The sequence below is a fragment of the Vanellus vanellus genome (assembly GCF_965231255.1).
Source record: "Vanellus vanellus genome assembly, chromosome: 3".
NCBI lineage: Eukaryota > Metazoa > Chordata > Aves > Charadriiformes > Charadriidae > Vanellus > Vanellus vanellus.
This window is the reverse complement of record NC_138907.1, coordinates 5,428,376-5,449,805: the sequence shown is the minus strand read 5'-3', so window position 1 is coordinate 5,449,805 and position 21,430 is coordinate 5,428,376. Positions and strand designations below refer to the sequence as shown.

At 34.7% G+C, this 21,430-nt stretch overlaps 1 protein-coding gene across 1 annotated transcript in view; it reads left to right on the top strand.

Moving 5' to 3' along the window:
- The window catches only part of USP34 (ubiquitin specific peptidase 34), a 142,378-nt gene that overhangs the window by 43,461 nt on the left and 77,487 nt on the right, over positions 1-21,430 (top strand). The window contains exons 8-18 of the mRNA XM_082481199.1: positions 4,184-4,245; positions 12,346-12,427; positions 12,521-12,613; positions 14,763-14,888; positions 15,289-15,418; positions 16,002-16,037; positions 16,438-16,568; positions 17,146-17,762; positions 18,217-18,431; positions 20,236-20,351; positions 20,435-20,562. Coding sequence (XP_082337325.1) covers positions 4,184-4,245; positions 12,346-12,427; positions 12,521-12,613; positions 14,763-14,888; positions 15,289-15,418; positions 16,002-16,037; positions 16,438-16,568; positions 17,146-17,762; positions 18,217-18,431; positions 20,236-20,351; positions 20,435-20,562 — 1,736 coding nt within the window. The remainder of the gene's footprint in view (positions 1-4,183; positions 4,246-12,345; positions 12,428-12,520; positions 12,614-14,762; positions 14,889-15,288; positions 15,419-16,001; positions 16,038-16,437; positions 16,569-17,145; positions 17,763-18,216; positions 18,432-20,235; positions 20,352-20,434; positions 20,563-21,430) is intronic.

The following is a 21,430-nucleotide window of genomic DNA, read 5'->3' as shown; positions in this document are numbered from 1 at the left end:
ATTAATGCACAAACTATACTAGAATGAACAAACGTACTCTTAAGATTTGTAGTATTTTCTGAACACATTTGGCCTTCTCTGTTCTGATTACGTAGTATCACTCAGTGACTCTCTTTATCACTGACTGTCAGTAAATACAAGTTTACTTAAATTTGGGGTTGCTTCTCACTATATTTATATATAGAAGTACTAAAAATTGTTATAATAAATGGCAATTTAAAGTAACCTGTATTTCCAGTCAGATTATTGGTATTTTTTAAGTAAAGTAAATCTTTAATTTACATTGGTATGTGACCTACTAAGTTAAAATAAGAAAAGGCTGTGAGCTACTTCCACTCAGTATTAATCAAACACTATTCTAAGGGTAACTGCATTTATTGGACTTGAATGCATTGTCCATTCAGTCTCACATTTATATGAATGAAAACATAATGCAGTTCATCCAGTAGAGATGCTAAAGCAAGATACAGAGAAAGTTAACTTTTGGAAGAAATAGTGACATTACTGTAAATATAATTTATATACATAAATAATTTATATGACGTTATATGAATGCTACTTATAATATACTCAGTGCCTGAATTCTAATCCTCTGTCAAAATTAGTGTAAAGTGAATTTTCAGGATTCTTTTTGTGTAATAAGAAAACTTCAGAGACACAATGAAGTCTTCGGTGAAAATAGAACATATATTTCTGTTTTGATTTTTTCATTACCACGTGCTTTTTTATTTGTGCAGTTATAGATTTCTTGTAATATCTGGCAGATAAATTTTAAAATATGGCCGGTAACTGGGCATAAAAGTAACTTCCTGTTTTTTTTTTTTATTCTGCACCATTTTGGAAAATGTTATTTTCAGTATCATTGATTTTAAAGTAAATTTCCAAAGTTTGCATAGTTCCAATTACATTAGATATATATTGCTATAAGTACTTGCCTTTGGTTTTGCACAATTGTTCTTGTTCAACTACTAATGTATGTCTTTTTGTGTATCCTTACCAAAAGAAAGTCTGAAAATAGGAATGCATCAGTTTATTTTTTCAGGCATGAATTTTATTTAAGGGAGTGTGAAATTGTATAATTTTAAGTAGTTATGATATGTTTTGATCTGTTATGATTGATAAATATGACTGTAAAAGTGAGATTTTTAATAACAGGCATGTATTTTTAGACTAAAACAAATAGGTATTATCTTGTAAAAAAACCCAGAATATTGTTTGCTAATAAGTTACTTTTTAATACAAATAGTCTCTAAAACTGCTCTTCAACTCTGATATTTCATTCTTTTTTCTCATTCAAATTATAGGCAATTTTCTCTTTTTGTCTCCTTTTAAAGATCTTATGAGGAGATTTTTGGAAGAAGCATCTTTTGATTTATCTTGTTTGACTTTTGAGTTTGAGAGGCATTTTGATTTATTTAGTTTTGTATGCCATGCCTGGGACAATTTTAATTGCCAGGTCTGTGCAACTTTGAGTGTGAAATCTGAGCCAAAATTAACAGAAATTTTGACTGCCTTTTTACTGAATCTTTCTGTCCTCTTTGCAAGCAAAGATTTGTTTACAAAGATGTAATGCAGTTCAGCTTCATTAGGATTTTCACACAACCTTCTCTATTACAGATGTACCTTCATGACTAGTTTTTTGAAGTTTCTTTTTTCTATTCATGTCTTTGATGGCTAGTCAAATTTGTCAAAGTAATTTCATTGAAATGTTCTTCCCAACCAACAGAATTTCAGCTTCCTGGTTTGTGTTCAGGACTTTAGAACTGATACGTGCAACAGCAAAATGTTTTCCATATCTGGACTTTCATTTGCCAAAAGTTGAGCATTTAGCATTGAAGGAATTCTTCATTTCATTCTCCAAATAGATGTGAAGATTCAAAGAAAACTTTTCGCAAAATTATGCGCAGAATATTTTAAAGTGTGAACTTTTCAATATATACTTTATTTCAAAGAAAAGTTTCTTCTGAAAGTTCACATGGAAAGTGGACTCAGATGCAGATTCTAATTTCAACTCACAAGATCCAGACTGAAATAGATTTGCTCAAATAATTCCTATGGCTTGCCCGATTGTTTCTTTTGTAAGATAAGGGTACTTTTGCTCTCATCATGGAGATGGAAATCTTGGACCAAAAATATCAGTGAATCTAAACAGATGAATGTCTTCTAACATGGAGGTGTCGATTTGTGTCTGCCAAAAGATTTTTTTTTTTTTGTGTCTGACAGCTAGCATGACCAGTCCTAAAATTAAACCTTTCGCTTTCGTGGAACCTCTTGAGACTCACAGAATACATGCTGTGTGGCATACAGAGATTATATTTGCGTACCACCAAATATAGACTTGCCTCCCTTGTAGAGAAACATATACATAATGTGTCAGATCATCTGACTGAAGTTCTTATTTACAAAACAAGGCTGAAGACAGACACAGGAAAGTTAATTTTAGCAAAGCAGGAGCTTGAGTGGTTGAATATGAAGTTGGAAATGGCTGCAGAAAAGAACAGCAAAATATACCTGAAGCTTTATTTTTGTTGTTACCTTGTTTCTCTTTGATTTCATGTCCCAGTCATCTGTTGAGGTGGTTCAGCTCCAAAATACCCTCTTCCCTCTCTACTATTCCCTCAAAACAGGACTCTTGTTTTCCTGTCCTTCCCGTTACAGATGAACTTATCTATGTGAAAATGAATGCTATAACTGATGTGGCCATCCTTCCTTTTTCTTTTTTTTTCAACCCCTTTTTATTTGGTTCTGTGCATTAGTGAAAGTGCAAATGCAACATTGTTAGGGTTTTCCTGAACAAATTCAGTGCAAGACTTGAACAGCGCGTGTTTATTCTTCTTGCATTTGTTTCCTATGTAGAAAGTTTAATTACCTGTGATGCCTGGGTCTTGAGACAAGACTAGCTAGGGAGATGCCTTTTTGTTCTCAGCTTTCTTTGCTGAAGACTTTATACCTTTGTTGTACTTCATAACTAACATGTTTGTTGTTACATTAATCAAGTGTTTGGGCACAGGCCTCTTTAGTTTCTTACAGTGTTACATATATGGTAAAAAATTGTAAAAGTATTTTATTCCATCTGTCATTTCATGGTAACAAAACATGAAGTGAAAAAATGTTGGGTGGTGAGTGAGAATAAGGTCGTGCAGCACTATCCTATGTGTACTTTGTATTGCTCTGTTGTGTCAGAATTCGAAGACTTTAATTGAAATTATTGGAATTTTCAAACCATTTTTATGCTATGAAAAAGAAGACCTTTTGTCAGAATTCCTTTGGATAAGGGAAATTTGGATCAACATGTGACCGTAGATTTAAAATTTGTGATAGTAACAGTTCAATACTCTTTCACTCATTGATCCCTTTCAAAATATTTTTGGTTGAGGAATAAGCCTTCAGAAAAGTTAGTGAACTTTCACTTCTCCATTTGACCTAATTCTAATTGGTCATTACAATTTCTTCATGAAGTTCTGTTCACATGTTTTTCCACTCCTATAATAGGTTTAATTTGAAAGCATCTATTAATAATTGTGTAATTAGGCTCTCATTTTATTACTTAATTTTAAATATTTTTAAAAATGTTATGTACATGTAAAGAACGGGATACAGAGCCATCTCTGTCTCGAAAGTTGATGCTGAGGAAAAGGATGGAAGACAGCTGTAAACCTTTTAACGGGCTTTTCTTTTCTCTTGGATATCCTGAATTTATCAGTTCAGATACCTTGCAAAGCTTCATTTTATATAAAAATACTTAATTTTCACTCTCCAATTTTGTAGACTTCCAACACTGATAATGAAACAAAAGAAATCTTTACTGTTGTAGTAAGCATTACAATAATGGGGAAACTCATCTTAAAACATCAGTTTCCGAAGTATGCGTTTCATTTCTCATGAAAACCTATGCGCAAAGTGTCTGCTGCACACCTTGTTTTGATTTCTGGAGTGGGTGGAGTTTTGTAACATCATTTAATTGCTTTAGTGAAAGAAAGATTGATGAAAAAAGAAAATTGATCCCTCTTGCCTGCTAGAATGCCTGTTGTTCAAATTATTGTCAAAGCGGTTTATTTACAAATGTTGAAAGTACTAGGAAAAATTTGTTTACTGTCACTAATAATATTTTTAAATGTAAGAAAACTACCTCACAAAACATTTAGATAAAATTTTAATTTTTTCTTCCTTTTTCTAACTGTAGAACCAACTTCATACCTTCAATGATGTGTGTAATAATGAGTCATTAGTGTCAGACACAGAAACGTAAGTAGGAACGTTATTATGAATACTTTAAGTGCACTATATGATTGCAGTACTTCTGTATTGTTGTTATGGATTATATGTGGTGGGGAGTAGTGTTTATTATAAATACTCTAATCAGGGGTTTAATAAATAGTTTTAAATGGTAACTTCAAAATTATTTCTAAATGTTTCTGGATTTTTTACTGACTTAAAAGATAGAGTCAAGGTAACCTTTAGAAAAATGTAGATACTGAAATAATAAATGCCTATAACAGGCCATTATCTCCATTGTGATGTATAAATAAGAACCAGCTAATTCATGTCCAAGTAGTCTTTTTGCTGTTTTCTCACTTCTGATTATTTAGTTAACTAAGTCTTGTCTTGCCATCACTGGCTCCCAGTCTTGTTATTAGTTTTCCACTGAGTGTGTGAGGCTATGCTTTTAGAACTATTTATTGTTTTTCTCAGAGTCCTTCTTTGTATAGTTCAGGTGTGCTTAACAATTTTAAAGGAGACTCCTATAAATCTTTGCGAACCTTCATGCGTGGGATTGTATTCCAGTGAGGAAACGTATTGATTTTTGTAGTAACTCTGAACTTTATGCTAGACCTGTCTAGAATTTAGACAAAAGTATGTCTTTGGGTAGCTGAAATAACTGTTCTTTTGAAATAATAGGCAAAGTATGAAAATCTGGAATTTTAATTGTGATATACTCTTTATGTTTATCTTGAGGTGTGGTATACTCTACATTTATCTTGGGGGTTGTATCCATGTACACATCTGTCTCACTACAGACACACACTCTCCACTATTTTTTTGCTCATTAACAAGAAGTCTGTTACAGCAGCAGTTGGCTCGCTTTTCTGTCTGGGTATTTTTATTACAGATGTTTTCATTTTAACACCTGCTTGTTGAAATCTGGCAGCAGTCAAGACCACAATACTGTAGATTTCAAGTAAATAACAACTTGAATATTTGAAGTGAAATTTATGGTAAGAAGTTGATATAGTAAAAATAAAGAATGAGAATCTAGGGCAGTTTTGCTTTCACAAAGATGTGGAAATACCTTGAGAATACAAAACAAATAACCACTTCTGATCAACTATTTCTTGTCCTTTGTCACTAAATCAATAGGTGAACATCAATCCATGCTATCCATTTTTTTCAAAGTAAATTGTGATACATACCGTCAGAAAAAAATTAAAGAATTCTCGTCAAGTATGACACAAATATCTTACTATGGTCTGATGAAACCTAAATGTAATGTTATCTGTTATTATTATTATTACTACTACTACTATATTTTGTGCTCTGGAGGTGTTGGGTTTTTTCCAAAGCCTCTAGTTCTTGTAGCAGTAGAACTAAATACTAGAGGAGCGTAACACATTGAGTATGTGAGGTGGCTTGGTGGACTGGGGTATTCTCAATATTGCACTGCCGGTTTATGGTGTATTGTTACACTGGGACTGCCCAACCTCAATTTTATCCATTTCTTCTCCTCCTTCCTTCATGCTGAAAATCTGAGGTGTTTCTTGGTTAGTTTATCTTCTGAAACACGTTGTGAATGAAATAGTTTTTTAACTAGTAGTAACTAAATAAGGAACATTAACATTCCACCAGTTAAACCTAATAATAAGCTGTTCGATTTTCTGTATCAAATGTGAAAAAGGAAGATTATCAACAGGGGGAAATGACAAGGGTGCATCAGTTTCCCTGCAGCAGAGCAGATGTACTATGCAAGAACATCAGAGTTACTTTAAAGCTGAAGGAAATTGTCAAATTCTCATTTGGGATATTACTTTCTTGGCAAGGGCATCTGTAAACAGCCTGTCATTTGAAAGGAATGCACCGTGAACAGAAGACCTTCTTTTCCACTTTTGTAGTATGTGATTTTTTTTTTTTTTTTTTTTTTTAAACCTGAATTCCAGTCATTCTGGTGTTTTACCTGAAAAGTTGGGTACAAACCAGTATCAAGTATTGCTGCTCATTTTCAGATATCTTTTGAAATCACTGATTTCTTCCAGCCAAACAGTCACAAAAGGCTGCTGCAAAAGCATGGGGAAAATGTCTCACTTCTACAGTTTGTTCAGTACAAAGCTTCCCTCTCATTAGAGACTCTGTTCATGAGAAATTTTTGGATGAGAAGGCACTTAGGGAGTTGGCAGTGATTGAATGAGCAGCGAAAGGAAAGCTTTTAGTTCCTATTTTCTTTCCTTAGTGGAAAAAGGAAGTCTAAGATTCATTTTGTACATTTGTAGCCTCTGCAGGTTTATCAAAGGAAGATGTTCTGCATTATGTCTGGTCATCCCCATTATGTGTTTTGACTTTTCCAGATGCGTTTGGAACTGTCAACCTTTGGGATTTCTCCTTCTGTATCTTGATAAGGTGGGTTTGCGGGAGGTATCTTTTTTTTCCTAAAAAAAAAAAAAAAAAAAGAAAAAAAAAAAGAAAAAAAGAGCTATCACTTAGTCCTAGCTCTTCCCATTTATTTGGAAGTATCATCAGGATTTTTCAGCGAATATTTTGCCAACAGTAGCTTCCCACCTTTATCTACATGGTTGCAATTTTTCCATGGTAGGACAAGCTAAAGCATCTTCCATCTAAGAAAACACTGGATTTCACAATTTGCACTTGAAAGCAGCAAAAAGCTAACATGGAGACATCTGTTTTCTAGCTGGAGGTATTTGTATGTCTCTTTAGATTTAGTTTACTTGACTGTCTTCTCTAGGGTTGAGGGTTTGTGGTGACTGAGTGTGCATATTGTCCAGATATGTGCAATGTCTCAGTGACTCAACTTCATAAAATCACTCAGAGATGTACTTTGAATTTAGCTATTCCAGGCTCTTAAGATAGAATCAAATTCTATGCAGTCCGAGGTACTGAAGAGTATGAAATCTATTGAAGCTAAAAATAATGAGACTGAAGAGAAGAGTGATTCTTAAAACTATTTTGCTGATGTTGGTTAGTGAAAAATGATCACGCCTTTCAGGGAGGGTATTTTTTTTGTTTGTGCTACTTGGACCACATGAGGAAAAATTGGTGTTTTTTCCTTAATGAGGACACTGTCAGCTTGTGGAAATAACATGTGTAAAGAGATATTTTGTTTTGCTCTTCACTTGGCAGGCAGCCAAGAATTTAGTTTCAGGATTCAGGTTGATGCTGAGGTGACCTCCTGCCTCATTTAAAAACTTGATTACCCTTACTTAAAAAGCTTCCTACAGAGTAATTTCAGGTGTCCAAAATTCCTTTCACCTCTGAACAGAAAGATCTGGACTATTTGTTCTCCTCCCCCCCCCCCCCTTTCCTTATTCATTAAGCTATTAAACTGCAAGTTTTGTATTGCTTTTTCCCTTCACCACTGTTCTCTTAGCTCATATTAACTCTTGCTTTCTCAATTTTTGTCTCAGCTCACCAACTGAATTTATGGCAGCATCATTTAAACATCTCCTCCCCTCTCTCTATTCCACATTCCAGGGATCTTTTTCAGATTTTCGTTAAAAAAATAATAGTAAAGTTTTCCACTCGGCTCACTAATGTTTCTTTCTAGTGGCATACACAGTAGTTTAATAAATATTCAAGATTGTGTCAGTGTGGTGGTTTTGAGTGTCAAATAAGATGTGAGTTTATAAGCAAAAACGTGCTTGAATGGTTGTTGGGAAGGTGCCTGCTGTATCCTCTTTGCATTTCTGATCCTAAACAGTTGAGAACAGTGTTTCCCATCCGTTGTTGTGTTGTAGATGCTATTTTAGTGGTTTTGTTAAGAAATGTTAAATCTTCATCCTTTGCAAGCTGCTCATTATATTTCTACATTTTTTCTTTTAAGATTTCACATTCTATTTTTCAGTGTCGTTGCTGACTTGTTATTGTATTTCATCCAGTACTGAGCTGGCGGCATAGCTGTGTGGTGAATTGTGTTGGAATTGACTGGTTGGATAAATAAGGTTTTCTTGGGCGGGGGGAATCATCTTGCTGTGGGATTTGTTCCTGGATCTGGGTCATCATGTGGCTACCAAGTATTGCACCACAGCCTTAGATTAAAATGTTTCTAGGACTTTAACCCAGTCCTCTTAGAGAAGCATTCTTAGACCTACCAGGAAAATGCATAAACTGTAGTTTCCTTCTGGATAGTTTTATTTATAATAATGAACAAATTCAAGCTCTAGTACTCGCCTTTTGTAACTACAGTTCACAAACATCAGGTTATATCACAAACAGCGTAGCTTCCACTCTCTTCCCCACAGTCTCATGGAATGCCTGGGGAAACTAATATCAGAAGTGCTTGAATTTCATTTCTTGGAAGTAAACCAGTTATTTTTGACAGACGGTGAATTTAAATTAAAAGTCTAGGGAGAAATTGATTAAGTCTAGAGATCATGTGGCTCAATACATTGTGTAGATTTCCACAATGCTCAATACATTGTGTAGATTTTGTGTGAGAAAGATTTAGAGACAATTAAACTAGAGTAGCTGGTACCTTTACTTTTTTATTTTCCTCCCTCATCCGTAACACAGACTGGTAGAGAATATCAAGTTCTTGAAATGACTTTTCCTCTTGCTATCACAATTACAAAATCCATGAAAAATAGCTAATACGTCTTATTAGCAAGGTGAATGTTCTCACTGCCAAGGTCTGTATGACTTAGATATCTAATTTGTAAAACTATCCTTTGTACTGCTGCTTTCGTGTTAGAGGGAAAAGCATATCTATACTTTGATCGTAATGCATGTTTTTCACTCTCACTGTTTCCTTCAGTGTAAAGGAGGAAAATTTTTCTATAACCTTTCGAAGAACCTCTTTTAAAAGAAAATTTGAGCATATTTTTACTGAAAATTGAGTTCTTGCTAAGTTGTCTGAATTGTAGTGATATTGTATAGTAATAGTCATACAATAATTTGGAAATTGCTCTATGAAAAAATACTTTTGAATTATGAAAAGTACAGACTACGTGAAAGACATTTTAACATAGCTAGACATTGAAATGAAACCACATTGAAAAATACTGAAAATTACACTTTAAATCTTTTAATAAAAAGTTATTCTAGGTTGCCCTGCTTATTTGGGGCAACTCAGAACTCAGTGAATTTTTATGAACTTGAGTGGATCTGAAATTTCTCAAGGCTGTAGGGCTTTTGATAATTATTAAAATAGAAATGGGAGAAGTGACAATATACGAACTTAAATCACAGGTTCATTTATCCATAGGCTTTATTTATATGAAGTTCTGGAATTGCTTTTGAGTTAAGATGTTTGCTCTGCATGAAAGTAAGGAAACATATCAAAGAGCTGGAAAACCACAGGATGAAAGAAACTTTTCCTGAAATGGAATTGTTGAGGAAATAAGTCAGACATCCTTCATTTACACTGAAATTAGATTTCTTTGGTGTATCCTTGAATCTGCTATCGTGAATATATTTCTTAGTATATCAAAGAACAAAATACTTAGTGCTGGTGATAACTTTGTCATTTTAAAAGGCAGTATATTTAGTGATCAGTGTGCCCTCAGCAAAACTTTCTGGGAGGAATCATTCTCTCTGGGAAACACAAAGGCTGCATTCTGCCTTTCACAAGGATCCTCTTGGTTTTGGTCATCCTCAACAAATCCATAGAGTTTTGTACCGCTGAGAATACATCTATTAAAAAAAGGCATTCCTTCAAAGAATAATCCATTATTTCTCGGAAGAAAAATGTTGCAGACTAGAGATAGAGAACTGCCGTACGCATTTAATAAAACGTGAAGAAACTCTGTAAGAGAGTTTTTGTTCTTTGGAGTAGATAAAATGCAACATATGACTCTGGATACAATGTCTAATGGACGTTGTGCCACTAGCAGAAGTATTTGGTTTGAAGAGACATACTGAGCAGTATATCCTTTCGTATTAACATCGTCTAGTGAATCTAGCAGTGTTTATTTGGGATTCATTCTGAAAGCTACAAGTTTAAAAATTCAGATCCAAGAAGAAATTAAGTGGTTCTGGAACAAAATTACCTCCCTTGACTTATGACTCAGGAGTTAAGGCGTTTGCCTCTTATAGAGGACCATATGCAATGATTTTTTTCACATTTCGTAACCAGAAGTGCATCGGTTCAGGTCTCCTGCATCTAGTAGGTGTGTGTTCACTTGTGTGACCATATCCGTCTACCTTTTATAGTGCAAAATTCAAACTATGAGGCTTTCTGCTTATATTTTGGTCACGTAGCAGGACCACTTCTTCCCACAGTAAGGGGAGGCAATGTAAAGCCATAAGAAGGAGCTGGGGGCCAATGGTCCATAAATTCAAGGAACAATTTTGCAGGTTTGCAGGCTGCATTCAGTTTTCAGAATGTGTTGGGCAATTGTGATTTAAGTTGAATCTAATATCAAGTCTACCAGCTGCCTGACAAAGTAAGAAGTAACAGAGCTGTAGTCTCTTGAGCTATATGAGCAATGCCACTATGGTGGCTTGTGCTTGTCAGCATGGAGGCAGGTGGCTAAGAGCATTTTTGAGAGCCATGTTTGTTGCTAAAGGAGATTGGTAGCATATTTTCAAATGAATCAAAAGTTCCTTTAGGTGTAATACCTGCAAAATCACAGCTCGCCTGTGAAAAGGTCTTACTTCAGTTTTTGTTAGACAGAAATCCAAGCCCTGAATGAGTCTGTAATGTGCACGCTCCAAAGTTTGGTTTGGGGTAGGCATCTTTGGGGGTGGTGGTTGGGTTTTGGTTTTGTTTTGAAATGAGGCTGTAGGAAGTTAAGTAGATCTGGATTTCATGGAACAGACCTGGCTTATCTCTTTTTATCCCTCTTTGAGCAGATAACCTGTCAAGCTGCCTTTTCAGTATGAGAACTAAGTTGTTAATAAGACATAAATGGTACAGCTGGTAAATTATTGTACCTTACAAGCCAGTTATTACTTAAATGTTAGGGGACGTTATCGTTTTTGAACAATATAAGAATATTTGATTACCCATGTTTTGGAATTAGAATAGAAAAGGACAGTATAGGAATGGTGTGAGTAACGTGAGCTATACTGAGTTCATCCATAGGGACCAGGCAATTCAAAACAACTGAAGAACTGGCAACGTGCCCTGGAAAAGCGAATCCTGTTTGGAAAACCTACAAAGGCAATCTCTTTTTACCTAAAGAATCTTATTTTCTTATTGTGGATGATAAAGATTGGCAATCCTGGAATTTTAATAGCGACCATAAATGTGACACAGCAGTGGTAAAAATCATTCTTCCTGTAGTCCTCTAAGACACCCCCTCCCTCCCATCCTCTCCTCCTTGTGAGACAGAGCGCTTTTATTCCAGGGCCATTTAAACTACAGACTGTGCTTTAAATACTGTGATGTCCTCTTATTGCTTCTGGTGCCAAAATCTGGGTAAACAAACGTTTGCTTGAAATGAAGGAATAAAAAGGAGCTTATGCACTAGTTTCCAGACAGGGCAGTGCTTTCTGGAAGTTCAGCTTCTGTTTTGGAAAATTTAGTTTCCTTGTCCTGTTCTGTTTGAATGTTTGCTTATGAATTGGCAGTGGGTAAAGTTCGTTATTGTTATAGATGAAACAAAATGAGAATTTTGAAGTATTTGTATGCTACACCTGTGTAAGTATGACCATACCATACATAGGTTTTTAAAGATATATGAATTGCTATTTATGCAAGAGACTCTGAAAATGTTTAAGTGGTTTTCTTTAAAAAATAATTTCTATTACTCCCACCTTTAGATACATTTGTGAACTCAATAGTCCTGGAATTTCATTATAAACTCGGGTTAAGTAGCAGCGTTTTATCAGTGTCTTACCTGTGAGGTCTTTGAAAGTGGTCTGCAGGTGGTCTGTTGAGCTCTATTAACTTAATAAAATTGGTAGAATTGTTGTTTACGTGTTTGCTAATGATCCAGGGGAGAGTGGGAAATACTGGTATTTGCCATTAGTCTTCCAGCTAAAGAAAAAATATGGATATAATTTATTTCCTACCTGAATGAATGAATGTTGAGTATGCTTTGTGTTCAGAAAAGTTTTTGTATACTTACTACAATTACAGATACTAATTTGAAAGACATGCTGTGCTGCGGAAGAGCACAGTGTATATATTATAGGCAGATAATTTTACATGTGTTCCTGCTCTTTTTTCATCTCTAGGTCAATTGCAAAAGAGCTTGCAGACTGGCTTATCAGCAACAATGTAGTTGAGCACATTTTTGGACCAAATTTACATATTGAGGTTTGTATAAAACTATTATTATTTTTAGCATAAACATGGAGGAATAACTTCTTGTTCTAGTAAATCTTTCTTCAATATGTTCTCACTTCGCAGATCATCAAACAGTGCCAAGTGATTCTGAATTTTCTTGCAGCTGAAGGGAGACTGAGTACTCAACATATAGACTGTATTTGGGCTGCAGCACAGGTATGTATAAAATCTTTATAATTGCAGGAGTGATAAAAAAAAACCAGAAAATGGCAAGTTGATTTTTTTTTTTTTATATTCATAAAGCTGAGTTTCTTACTTTTTCTTGTCTGAGTGTTTTGCTGACCAAAATTTTAAGTTAGGTAACTGCTGCAATTACTGTTTTTTCTTCAGGTGCAAGAATTCACCCAGGCTACTTTCATACAAGAGAAAAATGAAGTTGTATAGCAAAGACATAGTGTTTTCACTAAGAGTGGGGATGAACAGTGTAGGATAGATGTAATATTTTTACTATTGTGCTAAATTGCTTTGCTCCTATGTATTGTAGCTTCCATTTCTTTTACTCCTAGTGGGAACAATCAGGTGAAAATTGCGGCAGTGAGTTTACAACTGTGCTACAGTGCTGATGTTAAAATCTGTAGAAGGCACTGAGATTTTGGTTTTTGCTTGGTGAACCTGGAAACCCTGATAGGCTTTTTTCTTTCAGAAAGATACATTTGTATGCTACTTTTAATGGGTTGCTATGGTTTTTATTTTAGGTTGTGATTTTTTTTATTTAGGGGATTTGAATACAGTAGACAAAAAAAACCCAACCCAAACTCCCCTCCCCAAAAGCCAACCCACCCACCCTTCCCCAACAAACCTGGAAAAACCTCAAGGTTTCAGTGTCAATTTTTCTGAAAAATGCACTCAAAATGAAGGTCAGAGAAATAAAATCGGTCCTTTTGAACAGGTATAGGGAACATACTTTTATACATGTTAGAATTGGAAGGGGTTTTTTATGTATTCAATATTTCTCTGTAATTTGTTTCAATCAAATACTACTGTATACACATTCCTAAACCTCTGCTGTCCATTGTCATTATAGCACGCATCTGTTATGTTAATAAATGCTCATTATAACAGCACTTGCTCTAATAGGCTCAAACAATTTTCTGTAACAGAGTAATTAATAATTACTTATTTCACTTACATTTTTTAAAGGTATATTTTACCTTCCTTCATGTTTTTGCACTTACAATAATTCACACTAGTGTTAGACCCCTGCATTTTTCTATCTTTTATACTACTTTAAGAACTTAATATAAAAATTTCCTATGATAATTCTTTTACAGTTCACGTGTTCATTTTGACATATTGACATTTTCAAAATATATATGTCTATATTAGAATTAAGTATGTCCCGATTACTTCCTATAAAGGGTTTAAACCTCTAACGTTGTTTAAAAGACAGACACCTTTAGATTATAAGAATGTATTTTCCACTTTTTAAACTAACTTTTTGACAAAAATTTATCATCTCCGAGTTGAAGCAGACATCTGAAGATATTTAAATGCATCCTTGTATAGAACCCACATAATTTCATTCCAGTTTGAATCCTGTGAAAGATGTCCTGTACCCCATAAAATGCTGACAGGAAGGCAAAATAAAATGAATAAAGAATGAAAAAAAAACCCTCTGAGGTGCATATGTGGTAACCAACATTAAGAATGTTTTTTCGAGATGCTTCCTGTAACCACTGTTTTAATTTTTTAATATCAACATCCTTACAAACATAATGAAACCCTTTGAGTGACTATGAAAAGCAGCATTTAACCGAAGAGGAAACATCTAGGAGCATTGTCACTTTAATGTGTAGATAGAGTAGCTAGCTAAATACAGTGTCATATTTTTTGACATCCATTACTGTAAAGACAAAAGAATTATAAATAAACCTCACACAGTCTGTTCTCTCAGTCTCGCATTAGTCTGTAGTGTCTTTATTTGTATTTACCACTGCTGATAAGGTAATAATTGCAAATATTATTTTCCTTGGGATTTAGCACATACACTAATATTTCAGTAGTTATATTTAAGTTAAAATGCAAAATAAACTTCCAGTTCTTCTTTTCACCAAATCTCTTGCAACTAGAACTAAGGAAGATGTTGTAACATTTGACTTCGCTAAACTTTACATGCTTTACAATATAAAGATTAAGTTTAATCAAAATTGCAAGTCTGATGTAGTTTGGAATTACTGAACAAGTGTTTCCTGAGAATTTGTGCAAAGATGTTGTTTAATTGCTGCAATTTTATGAATCTTGGAATTTTTTAAAAAAGGTAATTTTGCTGTTCCTCTTATCTTCTCTGTTTGTTTGTACTTTGTAGCTAAAGCATTGCAGTCGTTACATACATGACTTGTTTCCTTCTTTGATCAAAAACTTGGACCCTGTCCCACTTAGACATCTTCTTAATCTAGTCTCAACTCTTCATCCAAGTGCTCACACTGAACAGGTAAAGACAAGGTGAACAACATCACTGTCATGAGAAAATAAATTATGTTATGTATTAAACAAGCATTATGGATTTGTCTTCTAAAGGAATACATGTAAAAGAGGTATTCACTAATGTGTAAGAGAGGAGAATATAAGAGTAAAGTCATGTGTCTTCCAGTAGGCCTTTTCTGGCTTTTGAATTATAATCTTTTTCAGAGATTTTTGAAGACTGCAGAACCACTGCAGATTTTAACTTCACGTCTGAAGTTAGTGTTTCGTACATTATTTTGTGCATTCATTTATTTTGATTAGTTCATTTTGGTGAACTGTAGTATTGGCATACCAAAAGATTAACAGTGGATCTTTGCATACAAAACCTACTGCTTCTTAATGGCACTGTTATCTTGTTTTGTTTATAGACCTTGTATCTGGCATCGATGCTTATAAAAGCACTGTGGAATAACGCACTAGCAGCTAAGGCTCAGCTGTCAAAACAAAGCTCTTTTGCATCTTTACTGAGTACCAATCTACCCATGGGAAACAAAAAAGGTATGTGTTTTTCCAGTAGATCTGGTAGCTAATTTTTTAATTTTCATAGTCTCCATGTTGACTTTGGACAAAAAGGATGTATAGAACTTTCTACTCGAACTATTTTTAAAAAGTGTCACGTTGGCGTATTTTTCAAGCAGAAGTTGAGGATAAAGACGAAAGCGTTAAAACTTTGTGAGCGCATTTGGAAAGCTTTCTATTTCAGATCAATTCCGTTTGTATATCTAAAGTAGTATGTATTTTCTTTTTTTTTTTTTTTCCTTTTTTTTAATTCAGAGGATGGTCCATAACTCATCAGTTAACTAATTTTTTTTCTGCTAAACATCTGTAACCGACTTAGCTACATGAAATCTTACAAAAGTTTTTCTGATTTTTACCTAGTTTTTGATATCACATGCTATTTCTGGGGTTTTTTTTGCTTGACTGTGTATTTCCCCACAGTCGTTAGTAAAGGTGGTGCCAAGCCATTTTACTGTAGTTTCCATTTCTTTTCCTACTGCTGATTTTTATAAATCATGGACAACTATATGCTGACAAAAAGATTTTTAGTCACTTATTTTTCCATCCTGCTTTTTTCCTTCAGAAGAAGAGGAGCTCAGAAGAGCAGCCCCTTCACCTTGTAAGTATAGATTTAGAAGTACACCACAATCTGATATGTTTGATACTACAGTGGTTTTCTACAGCTGTCGAATTTGAACAGAAGAACTAGTAAAAGTTTAAATTACGGGTTTTTTTACGAGAAGTCAAATGAAAGTTATATTTCATGTAGAATCTAGGAAATTCATATTTCTGTGCTATATACTGGCAAGAAGAGACATGAGAATTTTGTCATAAAATGCTCAGTGTTCTAAAAAGAATTTTAAGTGTTTAGGTACATGAATTGTTTGAGTTATGTCCTTGTTCAACTGTTTGCAGGAAGAATGCTGTTGAGTTCAACATTTGAGGCAGATTTATGTAATGCTGTTACATTCCAACTGATAGATATCACAAAGTAACTGGGAAATGTGGTTTTGAACTAGGGTCACCAGCAGCAAGTCCTCAAAGTAGTGACAACAGTGACACCCATCAGAGTGGAGGCAGTGATATTGAAATGGAGGAACAGCTTATTAACAGAACAAAACATGTACAGCAGCGACTTTCAGACACAGAGGTAAGAGTGAAAATCTTGATCTGTGAATTTTGTTACTGAGCTGCCTATTATTAGCTATTGAAATATTTTTTCTGTACTCGCTTCAGAACCTGAACAGGTGTATAGCATGTATGCTTCCCTGCAGCAGGATAGTGGATAGCTAGAATCTTTGCGTATGTTCTGTGCAGTTTACATAGAATATATTGTACCTTGCCTATGAACAAGTGTCCTCCAAGAAAACACCTCAAACAAATGGATTTCTGCATTTAAATTGTATTTCAGTAAGATTAATCTCTTAGTAAGGGAATGCATGGCATATTGTTTATGTGTCACACTGTCACTCTGTGTATGTGCAAAGCCTGCACATGTACCTTGTTATAAGTAAGGTAATGGAAAAATTAAATTACTGAATCTGAATCTTGCTCAGAGCGTTTTGTCATTGGGAACCATATTGAGAAAGAATGAATGAAAACTTGTAGATTTGACATGTTTCCTCATACATGAAGAATGGCGTTTGTATGATGACAGTGTTGATTATGTATTTGCAGTGGTGGTTTTATTTTTCCATCAACCTTAAAAAAAATAACAATAATTTCAGGAATCCATGCAAGGAAGCTCTGATGAGACAGCCAACAGTGGTGAGGATGGCAGTAGTGGTCCTGGTAGTAGCAGTGGCCACAGTGATGGATCCAGTAATGAGGCCAACTCCAGTCACGCAAGCCAGTCTGCTGGAAGCCCTGGCAGCGAGGTGCAGTCTGAAGACATTGCAGATATTGAAGCTCTCAAAGAGGAGGATGATGAAGAGGAAGAAGATAGGAGTCATAATCCTCAGAAAAGCAGCAGGAGCACAGATCTACGAAGCAGAAAACTGGAATCACAAACAGGCATTTGTCTGGGAGATTCACAAGGGGCGTCGGAGAGGAGTGGTGCAAATAATGGGGCAGGAAAGGACCATGTTTTTAACACTGACTCTGTGACACCGGTGGATAATCGAATTAGAATGCTAGATGCTTGTTCTCATGCTGAGGATGCAGAGCATGATATGACAGGGGAAATGAGCACTGCTCACATTTCACAAGGGTCTCAAGATTCTTGTATAACTCACACAGGGGACTTCCTTGGGGAAACTATTGGAAATGAATTATTTAACTGTAGGCAGTTCATTGGGCCACAGCATCACCACCACCACCACCACCACCACCATCACCATGACGGGTAGGTAGCTTGACATTTCTTCTGATTCCTTCTATAACAGAAGTAAAAGCGGTAGCAAAATACTTGGTTTGGGCAGAAATTTGTATGGACATATTGCTATAGTTCAGGATAATTTGTCTAACAGAGAAGATAGTTATTGCAGATAGTTACACAGTAATCTGTTTTGTTACCATCCGATTAAAGCTTTCTGTAAAGTTTTTGTATTGAATAACAAAATGTTAAAATTGTTTTGGAAAATGGTGTATTTACTTAACATTAAAGAAGTCAACACAATCATCATGATAGTGAGACCTTCAATTTATCTCTAATTCTTTTTTCAAATTCATATGAAGGTCTGCTGTTCAGACAGATGATTCATCCTGACTTTAGCTTTAGGGAGATGTATATGCACTTCTAGTCTGCTATAAACAATGTTCTCTTTGATATTGTCCATTCTAATATTCTTCTTTTACAGGCATATGGTTGATGATATGTTAAGTGCAGATGATGTCAGTTGCAGTAGTTCCCAAGTCAGTGCAAAATCAGAGAAAAATATGGCTGATTTTGATGGGGAAGAGTCTGGCTGTGAAGAAGAGCTTGTACAAATTAATTCACATGCTGAGCTAACATCTCATCTTCAGCAGCACCTTCCTAACCTTGCCTCCATCTATCATGAACATCTTAGTCAAGGTAAGAGCGGTAAAAAGAAAACAGAAAAAGAGAAAAACGTTGTATTCAATTCGGTGTCATTTTGAATTAGTCTCCAGTAATTAAAATAATCAAATTATTTTAACCATACATGTGTAATTGCCCCAAGAAATCATGGTGACTACTGAGATTTTAGTGTTTTTCCTAGAGATTAATTTTTGTATCACATTAGATGTATCTGTGTTTACCTTTTAAAAAATTTTTTCCCCCCATTTCTACTGGAGCTTTCAATGCAAGTTAATACAAATAAAGGCACTAAAGAGCCCAGCAAATGTGGATTTTTTTCTAGTCAGTTATTACAGTAAAGAGAAATGCGGTACCGAAGTGCAAGATAATTTTTTTTTTCCTCTCTGAAACCTTATCCAATTTTTCTTCTGGTGGGTGGATCTTATTGTGATTCTGTACGTTTGTCATCTTAAATGAATTAACCGTAATGGGCTGTACAGAGGATAATTTTGGAAAAATTAGTTAAAATATAACTTGATATCTTAGTGAGCTTGCCTTAAAGGGCATTTTATGCTATTTCATCTTACACTGCCAAATCTTCTAGTTTACTTCAGGGTGCAATTTAAGATGCTACTAAAACACTTCTCAAGAATTATATAATCTTTCCATATGCTATTGTGGCAGTTTTATTTTCTGCTTTATCCTTCTTTCAAATATAATGGAGGGCATGGTTAGTGAAGGTTTGACTTTTTTCTTCACTGTTCTGACAGAACCAAGTTTGCTATCTTCCAGCAGACAGTGAAACCAGTACATATCTTTTCATGAAACGCAGTTGAATAAGAAGTCTCTTTTTTTTTTCTTTAGGCTTAACATTTCTTGTTGTGTGGAACTGAATTATAACTGAATGTAACAGCCTGACATGGAAAATTGGGAAGGATTTATTTTGTACACTACAGAGTTGAATAAACTACTAAACTTTGTAGTTAAAACATGCTGTAAATCAGCATATTTTTTCAATATTTTCCATAGATATTACACATCTTACTGAAGATCCAAATTATTGTTTGAGCATGGGGCCTTCAGTGCAGATTATTTTTTACACCCCTAGTTTTGCATGTGCAAATAATTACAGTGTTCTGCACACAATCTAAATTTTCTACTTGACTTTGCTGTTACATGAAAGTAGTATCAAATAGTAGATAAATGAATGGCACCAGCTGTGACCACACAGAAGAAGAAAAATGTCTATCAGTGTTTATGAAAACATGATGAGTTTCTAAAATCATGCACTTTGATACTCTATTGTGTCTAAAAAATGGAAAAATGGTGTTTGTTTTTTCTTTTTTTTAGTTAGGTATAGGAGATCGTGCGGTATGAGAGGAATTTATTGAAATGTGCTTCTTTCTTGCTTTCCAACCATGGTACCATGGTAGTTATCAAGATACCACCCTTTGGACCACAATATTACAGAAAGACTTAAGAAATATTTTAATTATACTGTGAATTAAATCTAAGTAAAATAAAAAGGAATGGCACCTGGATCTGCAATTCTTAAGTGCTGTTTGTATTGCACCTTGCCATTAGCCAAAACCAGTGTAAATATTGGCTTAACTGTCCTGTGGACTTCTTGTATGGTCATAATGTTTTGTCTTCTTTTAAGAACCCATATGTGGAAAAAGGCTGCAATTACACTCTTGGGGTATGCACTTTAAAATAGCCAGGTTTACAAATAAAGCATGTTGTTGTTCATGCACGTAGAGAATAATGTTCAGATTAGATAGTTCCTTCTATTTATTCAAATATTTATTATTATTTATAATGGTCTTTATATTTTGTTCAGGACCAGCAGTTCATAAACATCAATATAATAGCAATGCGGTGACGGACATTAATTTGGATAATGTTTGTAAGAAAGGAAATACCCTTTTGTGGGATCTGGTCCAGGATGAAGATGCAGTAAGTTGAATAACAGAAAATAATATTTTTTAAAAGAAAGTAAATATATACTATTCAGTGACCTTTCTTTCTACTTGCTGTAGATTCATCTCTCTGAAGGGTTAATAAATGAAGCAGAGAAGCTGCTCTGTTCTTTAGTGTGCTGGTTCACTGACAGACAAATTCGAATGAGATTTATTGAAGGCTGCTTAGAAAATTTAGCAAACAACAGGTAACTTAAATCATAAATTATTTGTTTTTACATTTATCTATTTTTGCAACATATAGGAAATCCGAGTTGACTATAACAATTATTTAACTTTACAGGAGCACAAGTTAAACCAGACAAAAGCAAAAGTATAAAAGTAGTTTTCAAGGTGTTATGGATTTATCTGATGTTCCATTTTTCGACTCTATCAGTATTCTGAATTTCTCATCTTGTTGCGTTTGTCCGTTTTCTCTTCTGCCAGAGGTTACTGCCTTCCTACCAGTTGGTAAAATCGGGTCCACATCTTAGTCAGTTGAGTGCAAGGTCAGGTGCCTTAGTATAAGCATTTTGAACTGAGTATTAAGATTTTATATGCAACTGACTGAGGAACAGATGTGTTCTTTTCCACCAAGTCTGCTGGGGGGTCTAACTTCTGTGAAGAAGCAGCTGGAGGTAGAAGTAATACCTTGACCTCAGATAACTTGCTTTAATACCAGCCAAAGCTGTGAGATGCTACAGTTTGAAGACTGACAAAAGCAGAATTTAATTTGTTGATGCAACCAGTCAACTGCTGGACATAACTGGCGGTGTTACGTTACCTTTTTGCCAAGAACTGTATTTGTGAGATGAGTTACAAGTATACTGAGATACTAATTAATAAAAGAAATGTGAAGATACTTATCACTGATACGAAAGTTGTTATATGCAGTTTATGCACTCCTTGAGTTTTCCTACATAGTTGTTTTGTAATACGCACCTACTTCTCTTTTGTGTTTGAGGCAGATTTATTTCTGCTGTCATCTGTTTGTAGAAAAAAGATACTCATTTTGCAGAAATTTCAAAAGCTAAGTATTATGAAACTCAAAAATAAGAGGTTCTCGTTTGAAATTTA